We start from the raw sequence: 24,622 nt of genomic DNA on the forward strand, positions 1-24,622 counted from the left end.
CCTCCTTCTTTCATCTTTACTAGTAGAATACCATCTACTCGATCAATCGCATTCGCCACCAAATTTTAGTGCCAAACAGCAAGTCCAGCCAGCAGCTTTCCCCACACGCGATCTGCGGAGACCGTTGCGACGCGCTTATCGTTGCTTAGAAATGCAACATCCGCCCCTCCCCGAAGCCTCCTCGATAACAAGTTGAAAGGGGGGGGTTTTTTGTGTTTATTTCTCTTCTCCTTCCTGGTCTTGAAATTTTTATGGCAATAGAAATGCAATATGGCAGATACAGAAACACCCCCGTCGGAGCAAACGCCGCTCATCACATCCTCGAGCCATGACGCTGATCGTGGCTCGGAATCGGGTGTCAGTTTTTGGAGAGGGTTGAGCATCATTGTTCTAATGGGTCTCCTCATTTTTATCCAGGGTGTGTTCTTGGATCTTGATTTCTCTACGGTTAGATATTGACAATTGGACTCGGTAGCTACCAACATGTCAATGATGACTACCGCACAGTCCGAGATTGCGGCAGACTTGGATGCCTTTGCAGAAGTGACCTGGTTCACTTCGGCGTATATGGTATGCTTCGATATATATAAAGAGGAACTTGAACTCCATTCATTCGGCGAGGTTTAACCTTCCGTAGATTGCTGCATCCAGTGTGACTCCATTGACCGGGCGACTTTCGGAGATTTTCACACCGCGCCTCTACGTGATTTTCTCAAGTATACTTCTCTCAGCTGGTCTTTTTATTACTGCTGCAGCACCCTCGCTATCCATCTTTCTTCTTGGGAGAGTTGTCTCCGGTTGTGGCAGCGCCGGGTTAATGAGCACATCTATCATTCTAGCCCTAGACCTTTCTAGTTCGAAGCGGCGTGGATTGTGTATTGGGCTCATCAATTGTGGCTTCACCACGGGTGTTGCTACAGGCGCCGTTCTAGCGGGCCTGCTAACACCAACCTTAGGATGGGTATGTACTGCTCAATTCGATCAAGGAAATTCTCGGTTCTCCTAACTCAATTTTCTTTCCAGAGACTCATCTTTTGGGTCCAAGCCCCAGCCGCATTGATCCTAGGGCCTCTGCTTTTCTTCGCCATTCCTGCCGGAGATGATAACCCATTGGAGGTTCGGACATTGCTATATAAACTTGCTAGAGTCGACTATGCAGGTGCTCTTACATTAGTACGTTCCACAAAGTCCAACTGCAGTGTTTGGAAGAATATACTGAGTTTCTTTAGACCCTGTCGGTAGTTTCGCTGCTCTTCAGTCTCGCATCGCCGGAGATTCTGCTCTGGCCGATCCCATTGGCATTTATTTTCTTCGCCATCTTCATTTGGGTTGAGACTCGGGCTCGAGAACCCGTCATCCCCATCAGACTGTTGCAAAATCGCGGTGTTTTGTTGACATGTATTGCTGGTCTCGGTCTGATGATGGCGCGTTGGGCGGTACTCTTCTACACACCGACGTATGCCATGGCAGTCCGAGGCTGGTCCCCTGCATCTGCTGGGCTTATTCTGGTCCCCACAAATGCCGGCTTTGGGACGGGTGGATTGTTGGTAGGATGGTTGCACATCCGTAAAGCTGGGAGTTATTATATGTAAGGAACTTGCCTCTTCTGGTATTTTTCATCTCTCACACATCTCTTCCAGGTCCTGTTTGGTCATTTTTGTGCTTTTTACCTTGGCCACTGCGGCGCTATCGGTTCTCTCGACACCAGAATCACATACAGCTGTGTATGTGATCACGACCTTCTTCAATGGACTCTGTGCCGGGGCTTTAATGACCTATACCTTGTCACATGTGCTCTATCTCACCGGCAGTGAGTTACACTATATTGTAAGCGCCTTGATCGCCATGTCGCGAGGGTTTGCCGCGAGTTTTGGATCGGCCATTGGAGGTGGGTTTTTCACACGGATCCTCAAGTCATCGTTGGAGACAGGATTCGCCGATCGTGGACTGCCACCTCGGCCGGAACTCGTGCGTACACTTCTTGGGAGTCCGGCCACCGTCACTCGTCTGGTGGGTGTGGATCGATTTGTTGCTATCGAGAGCTATGAACATGCAATCCGAATGCTCTTCCTCGCAGGGAGCTTTATCGCCTTGGTGGCCACCGCATTTCAGGCGGGTACTGGATGGACTCCCGAATGGGAACAGCCACAGTCAGATGAGGTGGATGAATAGGGGGGTATATGCCTAGGTATAGAATAGCCTTCTGTAAATAATGTTGATTTATGGAAGTTGTTGTGACAAGATCTGTCAAGTAGTCAAGTAGTCAAGTAGTCAAGTAGTCAAGTAACTAACTTCACGATGTGAAAAATGCTTACTAATATGAGTGATATTGGTGCCTGACTTTCCAGGCAGGAAATTTGTCTTCCGCGGCGCTTCAAGTCGTCCCCAGGTCAACTTCAACTTCAACTTCAATTTCTACCATCCCTTTGTTTCACAACCGTACTCGACTTCCGCATATCTTCCATATATCTTCAAAATGCCGCGAGCCGTTCGAGGTAAATTCCCCAGCTTCTTGATTCTTCTGGTTTGTGCGCTCATTCGATTCGACTAGGTCTGCTCATCGAATGCGATCCGTCGATCAAGTCCATGATCCTCAAGTACGATGAGGAGCGACACGACTATATTGTGGAAGATTTGGATGATGAGAATCACTTGGTGATCAAGGAGAGCCAGCTTCAGAACCTCAAAGTTCGACTAGATCAGGTATGCCACCCTCTCACTCCTCCGGTTTCTCCAAAGGGAGAGGGCCTTGCACAGCCTACGGATGTACTAACTCCTCGGCAGGATCTGGATGAAAAGATCATGCAACTGGACGAATCCGAGTCTGAGTAATATCTACCCCGTGCGATCAACCGGACCTCTCTACCTCCCGACACCGATGCGCTGAACACCCAACACCAACTCGTCTGGACCCCCGCCTTCGATCGTCCAAAGAGGCACTCGATACGCCCGAAAACCGGGCGACTTTCAATGCTCCCGATATCTTTGGCCATCCTCATCCTCATCCCCATGGTATGACCAGTGCATTGATGGCTCGAGCTGGGCTACACAGTGCGCAACAAGCACATAGCCGCTCATTACACAAGGCGAACCGGATAGTCAGGACAGGACTGGCAGGTGGCAAATACAAAGGTTGATTTGGGACTGACTAGGATTGTCGATGCCATTGTTGCCCCATTTCTATGTGTAGCGTCTGGTCATAAGTTGGACCTTTGACCTTGACATTTCTCAAGATAACCCATGACCCGGTCGCTTAGCTACTTGTGCGGGTATTACTCCTAGTATCAATAGTAACTATATAGAGTATAATCTATAGGTGATAATTCATGTAAACATGATGGCCATACTACCCATCCCCATACATCCCATACATGATTGTTCTCCTGTCAACCCCAGATTATATCACGTGATATGGAATCGTGGAGAAGGATCGACGGGCATCCAGCAACATCCAGTAGCATTCAGCAGTCACTCGCACCTTCTGGAAGCATCACGCAACAACAGGCAACTGCCAGTCACTGCCAGTACCTCACTCGCACCTTCCATCATGGGGTGAACTTCCTCGAGGCAGCTGCCTCTGCGCAGTTATAAATATGACTTCCCTTTCCACTTCTCTCAGCTCTCAACTCTCAACCATCCACTGCTCTACACAGCTCTTTCTCAAAACCTATCTTCAATTTAATCCAAATCAGCCCAATCACCTCAATCATGTCTCTCTTCCGCACCAGCTTCACCCCTCAGGGTGACTTCGGTTCCCTCTTCCGACTACTGGACGACTATGATTCCCACCGCTCGACCCGCCAGCAGGATCAGTCCTCACTGCGCTCCTTCTCGCCCCGCTTTGATGTTCGTGAGAGCGGAGACGCCTATCACCTGGATGGTGAGCTGCCTGGAATCGCCCAGAAGGATATCGACATAGAGTTCTCCGACCCTCAGACTCTAGTCGTGAAGGGTCGCACCGAGCGTGAATACCACACCGAACCCAAGGCCGAAGGCGAAGATGAGGAATCTGCTCCCAACCACCGTTTTTGGGCTTCAGAGCGCTCGATCGGCGAATTCCAGCGCACTTTCAACTTCCCCGGCCGCATCAACCAGGACGCCGTCAAGGCCAACCTGAAGAACGGAATTCTCTCCATCCTGATTCCCAAGGCCACTGCTGCCGCGGCCAAGAAGATCACCATCGAGTAGATGAGTTCGATCTCGTTCGTGTCGCTGAAGACCGGGCATCCTTCCGGGCATCCTTGCCCTCGGTCAAATAATACCAAATGCGCAAAATGAACGAGTCATGACCTGATGTTTTCACTGCTTGCCTTGTCCAAGGTGCCTTGCTTTTCTCTGCTGTTTCATATATTTATCCCTATTCATATCCATAGTCTTATCATGTAATACTTCAATCAATTTACCAGTTACTTTCTCCAGTCCTAGATCCAGTACTCCAAGTAAATACCCCAAGTAAATACTCGTAGGAAGTGAAATGTGGGGCTTATCGCTGCTTATCCGGACCGAGGCATGTGCGTTTTGATTAGAAGTGCTGCTGCCCAGGGTGGTCCGAGATCATGCCGAATCTCCTCTCTTTTGTCCTTGTCTTGCCCTTGTCTTGCCCTTGAACCAATTCTTCAATCCTTTCACTTCGAACACTTCGAACACTTCGTCTATTCCTCATCTCAAAGTTCGCAGCTTGTTCCCCCTACTCCCCTCCACACCCTCCATCATGTCGCAAGACTACTCCTTCAAGCACTTCGCCGTGCAGTTCCCAGCCGATCATCCCTATGTTGCACACGTCGAGATCAATCGCCCGGACAAGATGAATGCCTTCTTCGAAGCGTGGGTCTCTCTTACCAATTCAAATATCGCTCGGCCCCGCGTCACTAACTCCTCTATCCTGCTAGCATGTGGCTCGAAATGAAACAAGTCTTCGAGAAGCTGTCCGAGGACAGCAATGTCCGCGCAATCGTTCTCAGCGGCGCTGGCAAGGCTTTCACGGCCGGCCTAGATGTCAAAGCTGCATCAAGCGGCCCTCTCTTCTCAGAGAACAAGCTCGACCCCGCACGCGCAGCAACTCTCATGCGCCGCCACATCACCGAGTTCCAAGACTGCATCACAGCTGTCGAGCGCTGTGAGAAACCCGTCGTAGTCGCTATGCACGGCTTCGCGCTCGGTCTCGCTATCGATCTATCCACAGCTGCCGATGTGCGTATCTGCTCTCGAGACGTCAAGTTCGCCGTGAAGGAAGTCGATATTGGTCTAGCAGCAGACATCGGTACTCTCAGCCGACTACCCAAGGTAGTGAGCAACTTTGGATGGGTGAAGGAGGTTGCACTCTCAGCCCGGGTATTCGGCGCCGAGGAAGCTCTTCGTGTTGGCTTCGTGAACTCGGTCCACGAGGACCGTCAGGCGACTATCGCAGCAGGTCTCAAGCTCGCTGGTTTGATTGCGAGCAAGAGTCCCGTCGCAGTACAAGGCACCAAAGAGATCTTGAACTGGTCGCGCGACCATTCTGTTCAGGATGGTCTGCGCTACACAAGCGTGTGGAATGGCGCCGCTCTCCAGACAAAGGATGTCACCGCGGCCCTTTTATCCGGATTGCAGAAGCGTACGCCTACATTTGAGAAACTGTAAGCGTGCAGCTGACCCGTCTGATGTTTTTGTGTTTGTTTCCGGGATTCGGGGCTATCTCCACGGAGGATTGACCCGACCCACCCCCTTGTATATAAAATGCAAACAGCGGAGTATATATTACACCAAATAGTATTTTGATTTGAATCCTTGCCCATATTCTTACCTTGCTTTCTATCTGATTCACAAGACCACTTCGCCAGACCGTTTGTCTCGGGCTCATTCCGCATGGATGGGGTCAAGCCAGGAACAAGCCCCGAAACTGAGTGTGTTTCGGCAGTTTCAAGTTCCAGGATGACATTCTCCCGACAGAAGTACCTTGACATGACCCCAGTGCCGACCTCCACCCCTCAGGAAGAAATCTGCAGATTACTTGCAGGGTGAGGATGCAGGTTCCATGAATCAAAAGCACTGGGCGATCGTCCGGTCTCCGCGCCGGCGTTGGTTTCGCCGTCTGTAGGCTGGATCATCGTCTCCGTAGGACCGAGCAGGACCGAGCGCATGCGGACGACATCCGTGAAGAGCTTGGCTTGGGGCTTTTTCCCACGTATCCTGGTGCTTGGCTTAATTTATGCCGGAACGGTCAATCAAGTGTTGGGTGGATGTACGGTGAGGGCTACAAGGACCGTGGATGAGTATAGTTTTAGTACTAGTAGTTGGTAAATAGCTATATAAGCATAGTGGATGCATGCCTGTCACAGGATTCCTCTCAACTATCTGATTAGATTCATTCGGCTTCACTTTCAAATATCCTTCACTATGAAGTCTGCTCTGCTCCTCTCAGCCATCATTCCCAGTGCGCTGGGAACCACGATCTACCTCGCTGGTGACTCGACTATGGCAACAGGTGGAACCGGATCTGGCACTGCAGGTATGCTCTCTCTCTTGTGATGGCATCCATGGATATCTCATTTCTGCTACTCATGCTGATACTTCTTGAAATGAACAGGATGGGGTCAATATGTCTCCCCCTACACAACAGTCACCGTATCCAACCAAGCTGTCGCTGGCCGCAGTGCCCGATCCTATACTCGAGAGGGCAGATTCGACACCATTGCAAGCCAAGTCCAATCAGGAGATTGGGTGATTATCGAATTCGGCCACAACGACGGCGGCTCTCTCTCCACAACCGACAACGGCCGCACTGACTGCTCTGGCACCGGCGACGAAACCTGCAGCACTACCTACGACGGCGTCGCCGAAACCGTCCTGACCTTCCCCAAATACCTGGAGAACGCAGCAGCCAAGTTCAAAGCCAAGGGTGCTAACGTGCTCATCTCGAGTCAGACCCCCAACAACCCGTGGGAGACGGGCACTTTCACCTACACCCCCTCGCGATTTGTGGCGTATGCCAAATTGGCCGCCGAAGCAGCAGGTGCATCATATGTGGACCACGGAGCGTATGTGGCCGATATCTTTGAGTCTCTGGGCCTTAGCACCGTCGACTCGTACTTCCCTCTCGACCACACTCACACAAGTGCCACGGGGGCACAGGTCGTTGCTGAGGCATTCTTCAAAGCGGTGGTTTGCGGAAACGTTAGTCTCAAGAGCCTTTTGAACACCTCGAGTTTCCCGGGCGACTGTCTGTAAAGGGGATACAATGCAAAGAATGTGTGTAGTAATAACAAGTAAGGAGAATGAAATCCATTCAGATGCAAGTTTCATAAAGTATCATCATATATGTCCATAAGCTACAAGACAAGAATAACCAAGGGTATCATTCGCGGGAAACAGGCTGCAACATCGACAAGCCTGTTCAAACTCAGCGCAATTCCTCGAGGATGGATCGGACGATGCCTCGTTTCTCAACGCGTTGATAATATTGGTGCAGATTCGGGAATCGGTTCTCAAAGGGACCCTGGGCCTGACAGATCTCTCGTAAAACTGGCCATAACGAGCAATCATCAATGCCAAACGTTGAGCCTCCGAGGTAAGGTTGTCCATTGAGGGCGCGATCAAACATACTGAGCCCGAAATCAAAGACGGTCCCCGTGTTGCTCTGGCGGTGTTTACGCCAGCAAGAAAATATTTCTTCTATCCATGGAACGTGATTGCCGCCTCGAAGGATCTCGATACCAGGGCGGACAGATTCAGCGGGCCGCTCGGCGAGACATTTCAAGATATTCAAATCGCCAACAACAGTATTACCGTCGGAGTCCGTGAAGCTTGGCTGTTTGATGGAATTGCAGTCGTTTTCAGTAAGATCCACGACGAGGCTAGTGCTCGCCTCATATCGGATCCCGCTCTCCCCCAGACCCATACGCACCCTGAGATCGGCTACCGCATCGCCACCCAACACCAAACGTGACGTTGATGGAGTGACGAAGTTTACAACATCAAATCCGCTGCCATAGACTCCGCTCCAAATGAATTCCGTAGCGCGATTTTCTTGTCCAAAGGCATGAATCAATCTCTCCGTCTGCGCGGGATCACCATGAATCACCGTGCGCGCGGTTTCTCTCGATTTGCTCACGGCTCCCTGGCCCCAGATGAGGTTTGCTGCCGGGTCAACAAAAGTTCCAATGTGCCTGAATGTAATAGAGATGCGTTCGCCGCCGTATGCTTTCTCCTCGGGTGCTTTGGCGGCGTCTGGGCGCTTATCCGGTCGAATGCCATGCAGCCAACGCATGTTCGTTTTCTCGCCGAGAACGAAAAGTGATCGATGCGGGAGGGCGACACGTTGTGTCGCGCGAGCCACTTCATGGCCTTCTTTTTCCTTGGCCTCGCTTGCAGACGTTTTGGTGCGTAGAACCATAACACGCTGGGCGCCAAGACTCACATTGCAAATGTATGAGCCCCGAGCGATGTCGAGTGTCTTATCCGAGTGCTCAGAGATCGAGTCATTCCCGTTGCGGTAAAGTTGAATGAGAGCATGGTTTAAAGGATGGCCAAGGACTCGCTCGACTGCGATCCTTGCTTCGTCCACTGCGGGTGTGAATTGTTTCAAGGGCGGAGATTCATCGGCGGGGTGACGATAAATTGGCATCGAGCCATCTGGCTGAATGGCTCCTTGTACCGCCACTAAGCGAGGCACCTCGCCTGAAAGGTGGTACATCTTCTGCCAGGAGACTTCTCCGTGAATACGCTCAAAGAAATCGGCGGGTAGATCAAGGTCGGGAATGAGACGAGAATCACCTTCTCCAATGCTGTTGCTAGGTCTTCCATTTGCTGCCCCGGCATCAGGGGTTGGCTCACGACGTTTCGGGCGGCGCACTCGAGCGCGTACATGTTTCTTGCCCTCAACTCCTCCTGGACGAGGCTGAGAACCCCCTGTTGTCATCCGGTGGGATCGAGTGAGCGAGGCCAGCTCGGTCAGACTGCGCATGTCGTCATCTGGAGTTTCTTCCGGGATAGTATCATCCGCCTGGACCCCTAAGCTATCCATGAAACCCTCAATGCCAGATGGCGCGGTCGCTCGATGTTTTGGTTGGGAACCACCTTTTGCGATGGCGTGAGTTTCCTGCCAATCTAGCTCCTGAATCAGCTCGCGAGCATCTAGGCCTGTTGCTCCAAGAATATCCGCCATGCGCCGCATGGCCTCTTGATGGCGTTGAAAGTCCCGGTAGCCGAGACAGTCTTCGATGAGCGTAACCGAGAAACCGTTGCGGACAGCATCGCAGGCGGTCGCATAGACGGATACGTTGGAGAGCGAGCCACAGAGATAAATCTCCGTGATAAAACGGGATCGGAATGAGAAGACGAGACCCTCCGACTCCAAGGCCGAGTAACCCGTCTTGTCCAACACGGTGTCTCGCTCTCGATCGAGGGCAGCTAGGATAGGGGCGGGGAATTGAAAGCCTGATGTCTGGGGGGAGCAAGCAGTGGCAGCTTGGCCCGAAAGAAAAGCTTCCGGATCGACAGGTTCGGGAGAGTCGCGGTCGGAGGAAGCTTCAATGATATCGGAAGTAGGTACCGGATCCCGCTTCGGAGGTTGCTTTTCCAAGACGATGCGGTCGCCAAAGTTCCAGTCGTCTAGACTCTGGGGAGAATCATACTGCGATCGTACCCAGATTACATCGCCGACGCGACGAAAGGCGGCGACCAGCTGGGGGAGGGACTCGAGGATATCGGTAGTGTTGGCGACGTGGAGGGCGCCGGCGGGGCGCACAAAATCATTTTGGAAGTCGAGCAGCAGCAAAGCCTTGCGGGTTTGGATCGTAGGCAGATCGCCGAAAGAGAAGAAGCTCATCGTATAGACATGGTAGGGCAATACGCCAGGCCAGAGAAGGAAGAGTAGAGGGGAAGCAATTCGGCGGGTACGAGGGAGGTTGTTTGGCGAGGGGAGCGGTTGGGGCGGAGACACCTGAGGCAGAGATGGTCGTAGTACTAGTTATTCGTACTACTCGTAACAGGCCGAGGGCACCTCAACCTCCCAGACTCTTTCAAGGAGGGGAAGCGACCGGGAATGGGGATGGGATGGACATGGCGATTGGGTGTGTTGCGGTGGGATGGAGAGTGTCCATCGTGCCGGGTCAGCTGCGCGGGTGCCATTGGCAGATTCCACAGGAGTGCAGCTGGTACATCTGGGCAGACGAGAGGAGGTCTAGAATAATATACTACTAGTAGTCGTATAATATATACAGTATAACTGCTGCTGACTAGTACTAGTATAACTGTCTACTGCTATTTTTACTAATCCCTAAACCCCTAAAGTGGGCTATAGCGATACTCTGCATGCTCCCCATACTCTGTGGAGTAGGTATACCAGTACTTTATTACTTAGTAGTATACAGCACACTTTAGGGTTTAGAGTTTAGTAAAAAAAAAAAAAAGTGGTAGTGGTAGTGGTAGTACTAGTGAGTAGTAAATATCCTCAAAAACACTATATCTACTGTTTATTACTATACCCTAAAACCCTAACGTGTGCTATGACTATATTCTGTAGTCGAGGTATATCGTAGTACTGCCCAGGTGGTGGTATATATATTACCTGTGGTCCCATCGCTCCTTCCTCACCCCAGTGTTTACTCTACTACTAGTACTAGTACTACATAGTACTACCAACTTTAGCCTCCTCTCCCTTTAGGGTTTTAGGGTACAGTAATAAATATAGTAGTAGTTAGTAGTATACTAGTACATCTATCCATCCATCTCCAGAATCTCCAGTATTCCTGACTCTGAGTCTCCCAAGGTTCAAGTCCCCATCTGCTCTGACCCACCCGGCGGTCTCCACCAATCACGGCCCATTGTGACTCACCGGCATCGGCCCGGGGAGCAACAGCAACACTCCGGTAATCACGTGCGATGACTCCTGCTTGCGGAGCTATGCTTGGGTCATGCTGGTTGCCCCAACTTTCTTTTAAATTCCATCCTCTCCTCCCATTCCTCCTCCTTCTTCCCCATCTCTTTTCTTCCCACCCTCTCCACTCCACCCAATTCCTTCACAATGGCTTCCCGTGTCATTCCCCGTGCCTTCCGCATGGCCCGCGTGGCCGCTCCTCGCTCCGTTGTCACCGCCGCCCTCCCCCGCCCGGCTCTGGCTTCGGTTGCCCGCCGTGCCCTCACCCCCATCACCCCCGTCCGTGGTGTCAAGACCATTGACTTCGCCGGTGTCAAGGAGGATGTCTACGAGCGTGGTGACTGGCCCGTCGAGAAGCTCCACGAGTACTTCAAGAACGACACTCTGGCCCTCATCGGTTACGGCTCCCAGGGTCACGGCCAGGGTCTGAACATGCGTGACCAGGGTCTCAACGTTATCGTCGGTGTCCGAAAGGATGGTACTTCCTGGAAGGAGGCCATCCAGGATGGCTGGGTCCCCGGCAAGAACCTGTTCGATGTCACCACCGCCATTGAGAAGGGTACCATCGTCATGAACCTGCTCTCCGATGCCGCTCAGTCCGAGACCTGGCCCACCATCAAGCCCCTGATCACCAAGGGCAAGACCCTCTACTTCTCCCACGGTTTCTCCCCCGTCTTCAAGGACCTCACCAAGGTCGATGTCCCCAAGGACGTTGATGTCATCCTCGTTGCCCCCAAGGGTTCCGGCCGTACCGTCCGCTCTCTCTTCCGTGAGGGCCGTGGTATCAACTCCTCCATTGCCGTCTTCCAGGACGTCACCGGCCAGGCCAAGGAGCGCGCCATCGCCATGGGTGTCGCTGTCGGTTCCGGCTACCTCTACGAGACCACCTTTGAGAAGGAGGTCTACTCCGACCTGTACGGTGAGCGTGGCTGCCTGATGGGCGGTATCCACGGTATGTTCCTCGCCCAGTACGAGGTTCTCCGTGAGCGTGGCCACAGCCCCTCCGAGGCCTTCAACGAGACCGTTGAGGAGGCCACCCAGTCTCTGTACCCCCTCATCGGTGGTCATGGTATGGACTGGATGTACGCTGCCTGCTCCACCACTGCCCGCCGTGGTGCTCTCGACTGGTCCCCCAAGTTCAAGGACACCCTGAAGCCCCTCTTCAACGAGCTCTACGACTCCGTCCGTGACGGTTCCGAGACCCAGCGCTCCCTCGACTACAACTCCCAGAAGGACTACCGCGAGAAGTACGAGAAGGAGCTCCAGGAGATCCGCGACCTGGAGATCTGGCGCGCCGGAAAGGCCGTCCGCTCCCTCCGCCCCGAGAACCAGAAATAAATAATATCGTGATACCATCTTGGGAAGGGCTTTGGAAAAAGTTTATGATGTACTATGAAACTGTTTTTGCGATCGGGTATACTACAATATCAACGGCCAATGAGCCGAATTTTCTATTATTTCAAACATCTTCCATTGTAGAGAAGCTTCTCGACTTGTAAAAAATTAGCTGAGATCGGACCTCCTCCGGAGAAGAGTCCGAGGGACCCCTCGGCTCGTCTCTTTTGACTGCTGGGCTGGTCTTTCTCTCCAACTTCCTTCCACCTCCACATCTCCATCATCGACATGACTACACCCGCTGAACGGGCACAATTGCTCACACCCGCCGCCGTCGAGGCCGCATACGGTCTGATCCAGCCATATGTGCACCGCACCCCATTGCTAACATGCAAGACTCTCGACTCCATCGCTTCAACCCCGCAATCCTCCGAATCCCTCGTCGGCACTCCATTTGAGGGTCAATCACCCGCCCGCCCAAAGTTCCGCCTTTTCTTTAAGTGCGAGAACCTACAGCGAATCGGTGCTTTCAAGGCTCGGGGTGCTTTCCATGCGCTTCTACGGTTGATTGAGGAACGCGGGGAGGAAGAAGTGAAACGGCGCGGGGTGGTTACCCACAGTTCTGGTATGGGGACCCCAACATGAGATGAAATGAAATGACCTCGGAAAGCGCCAGTACTAATCTGATGATATCTGCTACCAGGAAACCATGCACAAGCCCTCGCTCTCGCCGCCTCAACACTCCATGTCCCCGCCCACATCGTGATGCCGAGTATCAGTACTTCGTCCAAGATCGCCGGCACCCGCTCCTACGGAGCGGAAGTCATTTTCAGTGGCTCGACAAGCGTGGAGCGAGAAGCCGTCGTTGCAGAGGTACAAGCCAAGACAGGTGCCATTCTAGTCCCACCGTACGACGACTTCAATATCATCTGTGGACAGGGCACAACGGCGTTGGAGCTGGAAGCACAATATACGGAACAAGTCCGATCAGGGACTCTCGATGCCGTGATCACGCCTGTTGGCGGCGGCGGTCTTAACTCGGGCGTGGCCACCTTCTTCTCCAACAAGTCGACTCGTGTCTTTGGTGCGGAGCCTGCCTTTGAAGGCGCGGATGACTGTCGGCGTGGACTGCAGGCTGGAGAGCGTGTGTCCAAGGTTTCGACGCTGACGATTGCCGATGGTCTGCGGACGCCGGTTGGATTGCTCAATTGGGAGGTCATCTCCAATAAGCGTAAGGTGGAGGGTGTGTTCGCCGTCACGGAAGAGCAAATCAAGGCAACCATGCGCCTGGTGCTGGAGCGCATGAAGGTCGTGGTGGAGCCGAGTGCCGTCGTTGGTCTGGCGGTTTGTCTTTTCGATGAAGAATTCCGGAAGCGTGTCGAACAAGAGGGCGGCGAGAAGGGCTGGGACATTGCGGTCGTATTCAGCGGAGGTAATACAACTGTAGAAGCTATTTCCAAGTTGTTTGGCTAAATAGTCTTTACCGCACTTGCATATAGAGAAATGGCATACATTCGTAATCATCTATCAGGTCGGGGTATCGTGATTCCCACATCTTGTACATAAAAGGCAAAACTCCCACCATTGTACCAGTCTACCCCATCTGCCACTCGGCGAGGCCATTCCTCACGGTCCCAGGCGTTGATCCAGGCTGAGAACTTGCCTTGGTTGACGACATCCTGCCGCATTGATGCATCTCTCTCAGCATCATCGACGCTCGCAGCTGGAGGAAATGGACGAACTGCATCACGGTAAACAATTAGTCGTAAGATTGGGAAGTTTCCCCATGGTGCAGGGAGAGCGGGTTTGAGCGACGGAGTTCGTGATGACCCTCGATCGTAAGGGCCAGCAGGGCCCGAGTTGTTGTTAGGAGCGGGACGACCAGTCGTGACGGTCGTTGTGTATACAACCGCACACCCAAATCGGCTCTGCAATCGCTTCAATTCCTTGACCAGTTCCGTATACAGATCGGAGAGGTAGAAGCTTTGCTTCAGCTCGCGTTCCTCGTCAACTTGGACGCGAGGCCGGCCGATATCTTCCGTGCGAGCGATCTCGTCGCGCAGTTTGTCCTGCCAGAAAAATGCCGTTGCGCTGTCAATACAAAGCATCTGCAATGGGCGAGAAGCAGAATTGTGTCGTGAGAGATCGTATAGGTACGAGTCGAGGGAAAGGAGGGTGGCAAGTACCGCAGATGATGACTGTGGACGAAAGACATGAACATGCTGTAAAGAGGAGACTAGCATAGATTCCAAATTTTCATCAAAAGAACCCCCAGCATCCTCATTTAGAGCATCGGGGTCAAGAGTCTGCCGTGCTTGATGTACAATGCCACGAGCTACAACACGAAGCCGATCAGCATCGAAACGATCATCGGTGTCTATCCAGATTACAGCAGCCTCTTTCCCTCCAATAGGGAGGTTTTCGTATGATCGAGGGAGAATCATGGATGCGGCCAGATAGTATAGCAGCTGGGATTTGCCTGCCGCAGAGGCACTGCTTGATATCTCGACAACCGGACAGGGCTTCTTGCTGCGGTATAGGGAATTGGAGAAGAAAGCGTTGGAAGACTGACCCGTCTCAGGATCGAATGGAAGCATATCATTCTCCGGATCAACACTCTGAAATATCATCTCTTCATTATCAAGACGATTCTGTTCTCGTTGGGCGGGTGATTGCAGATGGCGCTGTGTGAGTTCACTTGGTCTCAAGGTCTTGAGCATGAAAACCTCGAGCAGAGCATCAAGTATAGGTACACCGAGTGGCCCAGATTCGGGGTTTTCATTGGATGAGCATATATTTGCCAGATCATGCAGAAGCTATAGTATTGTATTAGTCACATGAGGCGCCATTAACATCGCGTTGATCAACACACCTGATCCAATCCCTCAAGATGTACCTCGGCCAGTGAGGACGCGCCTAAGCTGGCAGCCATGACAGGCAGTGGATGTCATGAACATGGCCCTCAGCAGGTGAATGGAGTGGATGCAATGAATGAAATCTGGCCCTTGTAGGTTGTTCATTCAAGCAATGCAATGCAATGCAATGCACTTTGCGGAAGCGGCGAGTTGCGAGTTGCGAGTTGCAAGTTGCAAGTTGTCAGTGCGGGCCGGAGCTTTTGCGGCGGCACTTCTCGACTTCGCAACTTCGCAACTTCGCAACTCGCCACTCTCCACTCGAACACCTCCAATAGTACCTCTCCTCCCCCACCCTCCTTGAGCCGACTAGAACGACATGGCACCCCTCGTCCCCTGTTTCAATGCCGAAACCCTGCCCGACCATGTCAACACGATTCAGCGCAATTTCCAAGACAAGCGCCGCAAAGGCCCCGATGTGAACCTAAAGGAATGCCAACTTCTCGAAATGCTTCAGTACTCCTGCAATCCGCCGCAGGAGGAGATTCCCAAGCCGGGAGTAATAGTGTGCAAACCAGTTGTCCGGCTATTTCGACGGTGAGTTCGTTACGCAGAACATGGCATCCTACTCGAAACAGTGAACTGATTCATTGCGACAGCTGCGCTAGCGGATTGACAGTCGAGACTACATCCTGGGAACCTCTCAGGCAGGCAGACGAGGCGAGGAAACAGACGGGGACTACAATACCATGAAGCAAGATTGGTATATAGAATTATAATTGCACTGGGTGGAGTTCAGAGGGTCATTATTGGTTTAAATGGGATTATGTACGATAGAACATCTCAAATTCAATCACTGTCATGCAGATTGCCATGGGGTATCTCCTCAAGAACGACTCCGAAACGTGCAACCAAAACGCCGGCCCATAAAAAGGAGGAATGAAAAACCAACAGAAAGAAAGGTAACGCCGATAATAATCTTACAGGTCGCCTGACCACCCCCCCCATTAGCCCGCCGTACCCCCTATGAGCTCAGCACCGGCAGCCGATTTGAACGTCTTCGTATCTTCAGTGCTTCTTCCAGAAGTAGCTCGGCGCCACTGGTCCCTCTCGCAGTTCACGATCGGGCCCAGCTCCAGATTCCATGAGCCCTTGGACCGCACCTTCGCGTCGGCCTCGGCCGGTATACCCGAATCGATATCCATGGCCGAACCAATCGTTGAGTGGCCATGCGAGTCTTTAGGCAATTTCTTCGCCAACCCTTTAACCGTCCTCTCAAACATTGTCTCCATACTCTCGTGTCGGCGGCCCCAAAGCTTCTTATCCCGACTACTCGAGCTTGTCGGATTGTCGCGGAAGGCGGCACTCGCCAACTTTCGCAGAGCCTCCTCACCATGTCGTCCATCTTCAGCTGCTCGCTCGCGAATCTTTCTAGGATCGCTATCTCGCTCTGTGAAGACCGCTGTCGCGGAGTATGTGTGCTTGCTAGGGAAGTCGGGGAAATGACTCGGGACGTAAGATCGATTCGATTCACTCTCTTCTACTCTCAGGGCGTTTAAAAAGGGTAGTCTCCGGGAGACTTCGTCTTCGGGTGGTGGTGATGGGAGGAGTGTCGGGATGGTAGAGGTCGACAAAGGTGCTTGTATGTAGTCCCTCAATTCATCGTGGGAAAGGCGACCGCGCTTGAGAGCCAGTTCAAAGTCATGCGGAATGGGTTGAATACGGCGAGATGATAGCATCGATTGGCGAACAAATGATGAAAGACGCAAGAGATCTAGAAACCAGGCGGGAATCGAGGTTAGCTCGTCAAATCCTTCTTAACCCGGGCATAGCTGGAAACCATCACATACGCTCTTCAGCTGCGCTCCGTAAGCTTGACATCGCTGTTGGCTCTGCAAGATCAAATCCGACATCTTTGAGGAGCTGTCCGATCGAGCGACTCATGAGTTGATCCATGTTGCCGTCATCCTGCACGGCGGGCTCGGTTGCCAACGGGAGGGAAATGGGTTCTTGTAGGCGGTGGTGATGGTGATAATGTTGCTTTGGTCGCTTCACATCAGCCGCTTCCACAGAAGAGGAGCTGCGCTTCATTGGAAGGCCGGACGACGCCATGGCCGGATGATGTTGAAACCAAGTTGATGCGACGGAGCTTGTTGATGGGGGGGGATTCGATCACGTGATTGGGATATGACTGACACCTGAGGCGATGATCAGCTGATTCAGGTGGATGGTAGAGTAGGTATTAGTAGAGATAGAGAAGAAGGGAAGAGAAAAAGTGAAATGATATAATTTAATACAGCTTTACTTTAATTATCACTGGTCTCTACTCTACATAAGTGTAATACGTAAGTAGTATGTACTGTAGTATGAGATCGACCAATCCGGAGACTCGCTTATGTAGTCCGCCCGAAAGCTTCAACTTCCAACTTCAACTTGCCGCGCCTTCGCTCCCTCTTCTCTCCCCCTCCGCTTTCCACCCCCCAACCACCCCGAGGCAGGCTTCCTTCTGTCCACTTTCCGATCAAGTGTTACATCGCCCGTCGATTGATACCGTTCATCCGCTACAATGCCTGCCGCTATCCCCCCCCATCACCGGCGTACGTGCCCCTTCTCATTGCAGCCGAGTTGCCCCGATCGGGCAGGTCGGACGACCTCGAATGCCTCGGAATGAGTCACTAACATCTCCTTTGATCTTATAGATGCTCCGCCGCAACCTGGTCCTTGACCTGAGCACCGCTTTCGGTGAGTGAACCTACGCCCCCCCCCAAATCGAAACTCGAGTGGCATGATCCATGGAGCGGGATGTACCTGGGTTCTACTATATGCGACCGCACCGAAGCACAATATGAAGGACGACAAATACAGATACAAAAAGAACCGCATCACTAACCAGACGCTCTCGTTGACCAGGCTTCGGTACTACCTTCGGCTACCTCTGGTGGTACGGTAAGTGATTATGACCTCAACCCAACTTATCGCATGCCCACCACGACCTCTACTAACACTCTCCTCCCTTTCCTCGCAGGTTTCCACCTTCCCCGTGTTCGCGAGCGTGATACCTACTACACTCGCCTGGAGCAGGAGCGCGCCGAGGCCCGCGAATAAATCGCTCGCCGCTAGTCGCCTGACCTCACCTCGCCTCGATCATCTTCCATTCGCCTGTCGGCACATGTTCTCTATGTCAAGCAACTTCCGTTCTCCCAAAATAACAATAAAACATGTTCATTGATCAAATGCCGCTCTCGCTCTCGCTAGACCTTCGCCTGTCTTGGGGCAGGCTGCACCGATAGGTCAGGTTGGGTCGTGTCGTGTCGGGGCGTGGATGACTAGGCAATCGATTGTACATATACGCCTGCGAAGACTGTGTTTTAAGTACCGGTTATACAAGACCTTTTATAACTCTAACCCTGCCCTATTTCCATCTAATCTACGACATCTATATCCGTAGTCTTTCCCCCAAAAAGGAAATTGGAACGGATGGGAATGAAATGCGAAACCCCACAGTATCAATAACGATGCGGTTGGCGTTATCCCACATCCCTCCCGCAGCAGCCATTGATTCGTGATAATCTATCGAATTCAAACGCTAAATACGCCGGTATATGTACTCAAAACTCCCGCCCACCCGGAATGGATTTTGAATGCGGTCCGATGCGATGCGATGCGATCCTATCCTTTCCTGTGTCGAGCCGAGCCAAGCCGAGCCCGTAGATCATAATCATAATCTCGTTGCCCTCGTGCCCTCATTCCTCAGTCATGTTGTTGCTGTTCAAGAGAAGCCAGATGCGATCCAATCATTCACTGCTCAAGAGCAGAGAGTCCAGGTATCAGTTCTATTTTAGCACCCGTTCGAACGAGACACCACGGACGGACCCGCCGGCCATGGAAGATCGGACGTTGCGCTTGAAGCTATCGCGGTTTGAACGGAGGTCTTCGGCGGCTTCCTTGTTAAGAGGGTCGGAGGCATTTGGTTCCAGGAAAAGGAACTATCGAAGAAGGAGGTCAGCCTTGCTCGGTCATGGAAGCCCACCAGTGAGAGAGTGGAAAAGGGAGGAGTGATAATCGAAAGAAGCTGTAGACTAACCTGCATCCCAACAATAACCGCATTCAGATTCAACACTGGCTTCCAGTCCTCCCGCAAGATATTCAGGCAAACATTGCCCTCAAGGTCGATATTTGGGTGATAGATCTTCTGCGTGCACTTGACCTTGGGCGGGTCATGGGGGAAATTCTGGTTGACGGTGAAGTTGAAATGGAATATACCACCCTTGTACATTCCTCGTCCGGCTCGATGCTCAGGGTGAAGTTGAGGATGTCATCGGGGTTGGGAAAGGACATTTTCATTGTGTTGCCGAGGGTGAGTTCTTGAAGATCTGGTGCGAGAAGAAGAGTCATGGTTAGGAGCAAAATTTCAAGTAGCTTTCTCTACAAGACCGAGAGTTGGGAAATGATGCCCGATCAAGGGTGAGTTGGGATCGGAGAACTCACCTCGTTGCACTCGCAGTTGTGCGGCGGTGACCTTCTTCTTCTTCTTGCCAGCAGCACCTTCGGCATTTTCAGCCTGTTGCTGCTGTTGCTTCTATACATGGTATCAACATCAAGGATTCATCATGCGATCGGCAGTCTGGGAGCCTTACCATCGACCAGATCTTCAACATCTTGGCTCGAAATCACCACCCCACTTGGTGGCACTATTTGTATGCGAGAGGGAGGAGCGAGCGCGAGGGCTTAGAGGTAATCTAGGAGTATATTCGGAGATCGTAGACTCGGCAGCGTAGGTGGCCGGTTGCCTTGAGTGGTGTGGAAGTTTCAAGTGGAGGAGGGTTGCAGGGAGGCGAGGCTGAGAAAGAGACGAAGTCGAGTCCTGCGGGGGTCCCGATGGGTCGCGGCTGCGGTTATCGCCTGCCGCGATGGGACATGACGTACATACAGGACTACATTGGACTACTCCGTACATTGAACTACTCTTTGGTGTTCTTTGCTCTCTCTTCTTTCCAATTATATTCACATTTACACTCAGGAAATAATTGGGTAGACTCCAGATTTCAGATCTGACGAAATTCATTGCGCCCCGAATGCATCCCTTTGCATCGCTATCCGGACAAAGACGACATTCAGGTGAGGGTTCAACTCTGTGCCGCAAAAAAAAAGAAAACACTAATGACATGACAAAATGAGGTAAACGGAAAGGTTTGGGCATCTTTGGTTAGAATACAGATTGCAATAAACAGGATGTAGGAAAGAAATGAGGGAGAAGGGAAAGGAAGGAAACGGGATATGCCAAAAAACATTTCATGAAGAAAAGGAACAACGGATGCGCTTGATTCGACCGTGTTTAGCGACGGGCGAAGCAGCACTTGATACCCGTGCGACCCAGGAACCAACAGCATCCGATGAAACGGAAGAGGGCCATCACGGCGTTGGACCACAGGAGAGCCTGGAAGAAACGTGTAGAGCGCTCGGTGGCGGTATTCTAGAACATTATTAGTTGAAATTCATTCGAATTAGGGGGAAAGCGACAAGGGGAGAAAATACCGAGAAGCCAAACTTATCGACGGACTCGCTGGTAATGCAGACCGCCAACAAGGCGTTACTGAAGATCCAGAAGGTGACGAGACGAGTACGGAAACTCTTGTAGGAATCTTCGAGCGATTTCTCGTCGTGCTCAACGGGAGCAACGAAGGGGGTCAAGGCACGTTTGACAGTAGCCTCGAACTGGCTATCAATATCCGCCTGCGGTTTATCGATTTCCTCAATGACAGCTTCTTTACTGCCTTCGTCCTTGGTGACTGTGGCAGATGGCAGGGCGTCGGCCTTGTCAGATCCCTTGGTTCCCCAAGAAACATCGTGCCAGTTGCTGAACGCATAAACATTGAGAATGTTGATATACGAGGACTGGAGCACAATGTACTGCGGGAAGGAAGTGAACATGTGCCAGGGGTCGGCATAGAGGAACGAGGCGACGAAGTAAAGACCAAAGGTCGCAGCCAAGGCAATGATGATGATACCAGCACCAGAAGAACCAAAGAATGATTTGAGGAATGCACCAAGACCTTCATCAGTGGTGAAGTCCATCGGGGCACCACCACTGAAGGCGCGAACAACCAGATAGAGGGAGTCGACGACAATGTATAGTTGGACGATACCGAAGAAGACGAATGAGGCCATGTAGGAGAACTTGGAGCCCTTTGGCCTGTTTCCGAGAGCAAGGATGAACTGAAGCAGCAAGAATCCCAGGTAAATATACTTGATGATGGTGTTGATGATGGGGGTTGCGCTTTTGCCGAATGGGAAAGCAGAGTCCTTGTTGTTGGTACTCGGCGTGCCCACAAGATCCATGATAACAGAGGTAGTCAACCAGTAGGAGGCAAGAGAGAACCATGAGAGGAATGTCTGGAACAGGTTGTACAGCAGCTGGATGTGCAGGAAGAACATGCGGACGATGTTGTGACCACTCTTGTACATACGGCCGAAGTGCATCAGTGAGTAAATACCGGCGGCAAAGGAACCGTTCAACCAACGACGACGCTGCGAAATAAACTCGGCAGCACCCTCGGGCACGTCAGTTTCACCCTTGGAGGCTTTCACGTATGTCAGATGCCATTTCGAGCCGGCCTTGGCGACCAACTCGAAACACAAAATTCTGTCCTCGGCCAAAAACATGTTCTTCTTGAAGATATTCATACCCTCAATACCCTTCTTACCCAGCTGCTTCGATAGGGTGTGATCACCATGGAAATACTGTTCCAAAGGACGTCCCATAATAGCACGGAAGCGATAGGCGGAGAAGGCGCCGGGTAACACAGAGACATAACCAAAGGAACTCTCCAGTGGTTTATCCAAGATGTTACTGATCTTGTATTCGAAATTCTGGGCTGCGACCAGCGGGTTGATCAGGTTGCGCCAACCCTTACCCAGCATAGCGTGAATTTCACCACAGGAACCACCAAGATCCTTATCGTTATAGAAAGCTTCCCAGAGAGCAAGAAGTGATTTGGTGCCAGGCTTGGTTCCGGCATCGAGCAGGATACAGACTTCTGGGTTCAAGATCCGACCAAAGGCATTGAACAACCAACGGTGAGAGTTGATCTTCTTGCTATTCTTCTGCTTCAAGCAGAACATCATCTGCACAGGGGGCAGGGTGCTGGGGCCATCATCGGTTGGTCGAATCAGTTGCTGGGTTGGTGTCACGGAAAGCTGGGTGGTGTATTCGAACTGTTGTGTCTAGGTTAGCATCCAGCCGTGTCTTTTTCAGGTTATCCTTATTTCCAACATACAATGTGGGCCACGGTCTCCTTGCCATCAACATCACGCTTCATGACACCATCTTGGTAGATACCAATAGTGGCCAGAAGATCCAAAGTGTCCTTGTCACAGGGGTCAATACCGTCGAAGACTAGAGCGACGACGATCTTTTGCCAAGCGGGTCCACCCTTGTTCCAAAACTCTGATTTTTTCAAGTTCACAATGTCGCGGATATTTTGCATCACACCGTGCAGTGTACGTGCAGTCAAGACCTTGTCTTCGTTGTAGTAGGTGATGGCGATGAGCAATTCGGTGTGACGGTTATACATCGCCGGACGCAGATTATAACCATTGTGAAGAGTGAACTCGTTGGGGTCGCAGGTGGCCGCGGTATCTGGAGGAGGTCAGCGAATTTGTTCTTGGGTGAAAACGTGAAAATCAATGTTTCTCCGCTGCTTACATCTCATATGGGTGAATTCCTCGCTGCCACCCTCGAGATCGTTGCGGTACTTGGCCTGGATGGCATTTTGAATGGCACTCGGGACGGGGTAGTCCACACTCAGAACGGAACCCTGAACCAGCTTGACCTTACGGGTGGCATAACGACGAAGGCCACCACCACCTTCTCCGCCGGGGGCTTGTCGCTGACGCCAGGCCTCGGTGGATGAGGTCTCACTGCGGGCATAAGGTGAGGCGGCACGGTTAGGAACTCCAAAGGCGGCGGCCGGGTTGTCGGAGTGGCCCGAGTAAACAGAGCCGGCGGAGTAGGGGTCGTTGTAGGTGGGAGTGGTCTCGGTAGCATAAGTCTCGGTCAAGCTGTATCCCGAGGCGGGGCGGACGGGGGAAACACCGCGTGAGTGAGGGTCGTCAAAGGGAGTCGCAAAGGGGCCCTGTTGATGAGACAGGAGGCCCCGCGCCGCATCGTCGTCTTGTCCATACTGCATCAAGTCAGATTAACACTTAGTTGGCCCCAAAATCGCTAGAAAATGACCAGGTATATTTTCCTACCTGGGAGTTAGGGACGTCCGGCGCACGATGATTCTCATCGTAGCTGGGCGAATGCGCGCCAGAGCCTTGGTAGGCCATGATTCGCGGTGGGATGGGTGGGAATGAAAGGGATCAAAGGTTGAAAGAGGTAAGAGCTAAGAGGGGGAGGAAGTAGGGGTATGAGAGACCAGGAATAAGGAATAAGGAATAAGCCACCAGGGCCACTAAAGGTGGTGGTGGTTCAAAGGGATGGAAGAAGGAGAAGGCACGGGGGAAGAAGAAGAAGAAGGAGAAGGAGGGCAAAGGTCACCGTGGAAAAAGAGGAGACAGACGAAGGAGAAAAAAAAGGAGTACAAAGTGAGACTAGAGCGAGATCGTATTGCTTAGGCTGAGCAAAAATAGGTCATCTCTAGCCCCATCATGGCTTAGTGTTAGTGGGAGAATCTCCTTTTTTTGTTCTAGTGGGAATCATAATAAAAAGGATTTAATCATAATAATAGGGAATATTCAATCATAACAGGATCTGACTGTAGACCTGAAGTACAGAGCAGGAGTACCTACTGGTCAATTCCTCCGACCCTATGCAACTATGCAACCATGTACATTCCCCCCCTGTGAAGACGTTGGTGGCATGGGGAAGATCATTGGACTGTTGACCTTGGACGATCGGACCCTGAAGAATCCGGGTATACCAGAGAAGAGAAGAAGAGCATAGATAGTATACTATAGTATACTATCCTATCCTATCCTATCCTATCCTATAGTATTCTGTAATAGTACTCTGTTATATAGAGTACTACAATACTCTTCGAGATATCCCCCCCCGTTAAACAATTTGGCTAAATTTGGCTCGTGATCGACTCGACTATTTTTTTTTCAGCTTCTCCAGATCCTCCACTCTGCTTACTCGACGGGGCAAGTGGACCACTTCTACCCTTCTGGTACCCTGACCGAAAGGTTCTAGGGAACACGCTACCACCCGAACCCAATCAGCGGTCTCCACTGCCGTGAAACGAGGCAGGCCTGAGCTTCGGTAGGGGAACCCAGGACTCCCTGTTCGATTCTGTTGTGTTATGATCTGATCATTCCCACATTCCACCCACTGGTATGCAGCACACTGCACTGTCGTCCAGTGCCGACACCATGCACCGACCCTGACAGCACGAGTAATGAGAAAACCCCGGCCACCCCGGCTTATCTCAGCCTTCAAGTGGCAGCCTCTCTCTTCTCAGCTCGGAGGAGGAAGTGTATATATACGAGTATGGAGTACCCGTGGACCCCTCTGCCAGGTGTACAAAGGGGACCCTGTCACCCTGACTTGGCCTGCGAGTCCAGCGATCACCAGCGG

General features: G+C 51.9%; 13 protein-coding genes across 13 annotated transcripts; 8 read left to right on the forward strand and 5 right to left on the reverse strand.

The window, feature by feature from the left end:
- Positions 1-270: 270 nt before the first annotated feature.
- On the forward strand, positions 271-2,832 carry N7481_011978 (uncharacterized protein; the record flags this gene model as incomplete). Its single annotated transcript, XM_057271197.1, has 9 exons — positions 271-418; positions 476-570; positions 638-961; positions 1,024-1,173; positions 1,230-1,588; positions 1,641-2,160; positions 2,390-2,495; positions 2,552-2,703; positions 2,785-2,832. The coding sequence occupies 9 exons, from the start codon at positions 271-273 to the stop codon at positions 2,830-2,832; spliced, it is 1,902 nt and encodes a 633-aa protein (XP_057115385.1).
- Positions 2,833-3,708: 876 nt separating this feature from the next.
- On the forward strand, positions 3,709-4,188 carry N7481_011979 (Hsp20/alpha crystallin family protein; the record flags this gene model as incomplete). Its single annotated transcript, XM_057271198.1, has 1 exon — positions 3,709-4,188. One exon carries the CDS (start codon positions 3,709-3,711, stop codon positions 4,186-4,188), a length of 480 nt encoding a protein of 159 aa, XP_057115386.1.
- Positions 4,189-4,711: 523 nt separating this feature from the next.
- Positions 4,712-5,619, forward strand: N7481_011980 (enoyl-CoA hydratase/isomerase family protein; the record flags this gene model as incomplete). Its single annotated transcript, XM_057271199.1, has 2 exons — positions 4,712-4,824; positions 4,890-5,619. 2 exons carry the CDS (start codon positions 4,712-4,714, stop codon positions 5,617-5,619), a joined length of 843 nt encoding a protein of 280 aa, XP_057115387.1.
- Positions 5,620-6,375: 756 nt separating this feature from the next.
- Positions 6,376-7,206, forward strand: N7481_011981 (rhamnogalacturonan acetylesterase RgaE; the record flags this gene model as incomplete). The annotated part of the gene is made up of 2 exons (XM_057271200.1): positions 6,376-6,487; positions 6,566-7,206. The coding sequence occupies 2 exons, from the start codon at positions 6,376-6,378 to the stop codon at positions 7,204-7,206; spliced, it is 753 nt and encodes a 250-aa protein (XP_057115388.1).
- A 172-nt stretch (positions 7,207-7,378) lies between these two features.
- N7481_011982 (isochorismatase family protein family) lies at positions 7,379-9,805 on the reverse strand (the record flags this gene model as incomplete). The annotated part of the gene is made up of 1 exon (XM_057271201.1): positions 7,379-9,805. The coding sequence occupies one exon, from the start codon at positions 9,803-9,805 to the stop codon at positions 7,379-7,381; it is 2,427 nt and encodes an 808-aa protein (XP_057115389.1).
- A 1,197-nt stretch (positions 9,806-11,002) lies between these two features.
- On the forward strand, positions 11,003-12,193 carry N7481_011983 (Ketol-acid reductoisomerase; the record flags this gene model as incomplete). The annotated part of the gene is made up of 1 exon (XM_057271202.1): positions 11,003-12,193. The coding sequence occupies one exon, from the start codon at positions 11,003-11,005 to the stop codon at positions 12,191-12,193; it is 1,191 nt and encodes a 396-aa protein (XP_057115390.1).
- A 285-nt stretch (positions 12,194-12,478) lies between these two features.
- N7481_011984 (threonine/serine dehydratase) lies at positions 12,479-13,663 on the forward strand (the record flags this gene model as incomplete). The annotated part of the gene is made up of 2 exons (XM_057271203.1): positions 12,479-12,815; positions 12,894-13,663. 2 exons carry the CDS (start codon positions 12,479-12,481, stop codon positions 13,661-13,663), a joined length of 1,107 nt encoding a protein of 368 aa, XP_057115391.1.
- A 47-nt stretch (positions 13,664-13,710) lies between these two features.
- On the reverse strand, positions 13,711-15,122 carry N7481_011985 (putative Rad51 family DNA repair protein; the record flags this gene model as incomplete). Its single annotated transcript, XM_057271204.1, has 2 exons — positions 13,711-15,006; positions 15,063-15,122. 2 exons carry the CDS (start codon positions 15,120-15,122, stop codon positions 13,711-13,713), a joined length of 1,356 nt encoding a protein of 451 aa, XP_057115392.1.
- Positions 15,123-15,421: 299 nt separating this feature from the next.
- On the forward strand, positions 15,422-15,795 carry N7481_011986 (uncharacterized protein; the record flags this gene model as incomplete). The annotated part of the gene is made up of 2 exons (XM_057271205.1): positions 15,422-15,639; positions 15,702-15,795. 2 exons carry the CDS (start codon positions 15,422-15,424, stop codon positions 15,793-15,795), a joined length of 312 nt encoding a protein of 103 aa, XP_057115393.1.
- A 254-nt stretch (positions 15,796-16,049) lies between these two features.
- N7481_011987 (TBP-associated factor 8 family protein) lies at positions 16,050-17,154 on the reverse strand (the record flags this gene model as incomplete). The annotated part of the gene is made up of 2 exons (XM_057271206.1): positions 16,050-16,816; positions 16,893-17,154. The coding sequence occupies 2 exons, from the start codon at positions 17,152-17,154 to the stop codon at positions 16,050-16,052; spliced, it is 1,029 nt and encodes a 342-aa protein (XP_057115394.1).
- A 587-nt stretch (positions 17,155-17,741) lies between these two features.
- N7481_011988 (cytochrome c oxidase subunit VIIa) lies at positions 17,742-18,147 on the forward strand (the record flags this gene model as incomplete). The annotated part of the gene is made up of 2 exons (XM_057271207.1): positions 17,742-17,784; positions 17,936-18,147. The coding sequence occupies 2 exons, from the start codon at positions 17,742-17,744 to the stop codon at positions 18,145-18,147; spliced, it is 255 nt and encodes an 84-aa protein (XP_057115395.1).
- Positions 18,148-18,875: 728 nt separating this feature from the next.
- Positions 18,876-19,700, reverse strand: N7481_011989 (NEDD8-conjugating protein UBC12; the record flags this gene model as incomplete). The annotated part of the gene is made up of 5 exons (XM_057271208.1): positions 18,876-19,028; positions 19,127-19,249; positions 19,306-19,415; positions 19,531-19,621; positions 19,680-19,700. The coding sequence occupies 5 exons, from the start codon at positions 19,698-19,700 to the stop codon at positions 18,876-18,878; spliced, it is 498 nt and encodes a 165-aa protein (XP_057115396.1).
- A 677-nt stretch (positions 19,701-20,377) lies between these two features.
- Positions 20,378-23,373, reverse strand: chsG (chitin synthase class III; the record flags this gene model as incomplete). The annotated part of the gene is made up of 5 exons (XM_057271209.1): positions 20,378-20,515; positions 20,578-22,257; positions 22,320-22,681; positions 22,748-23,225; positions 23,296-23,373. The coding sequence occupies 5 exons, from the start codon at positions 23,371-23,373 to the stop codon at positions 20,378-20,380; spliced, it is 2,736 nt and encodes a 911-aa protein (XP_057115397.1).
- Between the last annotated feature and the right edge of the window lie 1,249 nt (positions 23,374-24,622).

Source organism: Penicillium waksmanii (assembly GCF_028829765.1).
Source record: "Penicillium waksmanii strain IBT 27052 chromosome Unknown utg000010l:1.0-3698451.0:1.0-3701458.0, whole genome shotgun sequence".
Classification (NCBI taxonomy): domain Eukaryota; kingdom Fungi; phylum Ascomycota; class Eurotiomycetes; order Eurotiales; family Aspergillaceae; genus Penicillium; species Penicillium waksmanii.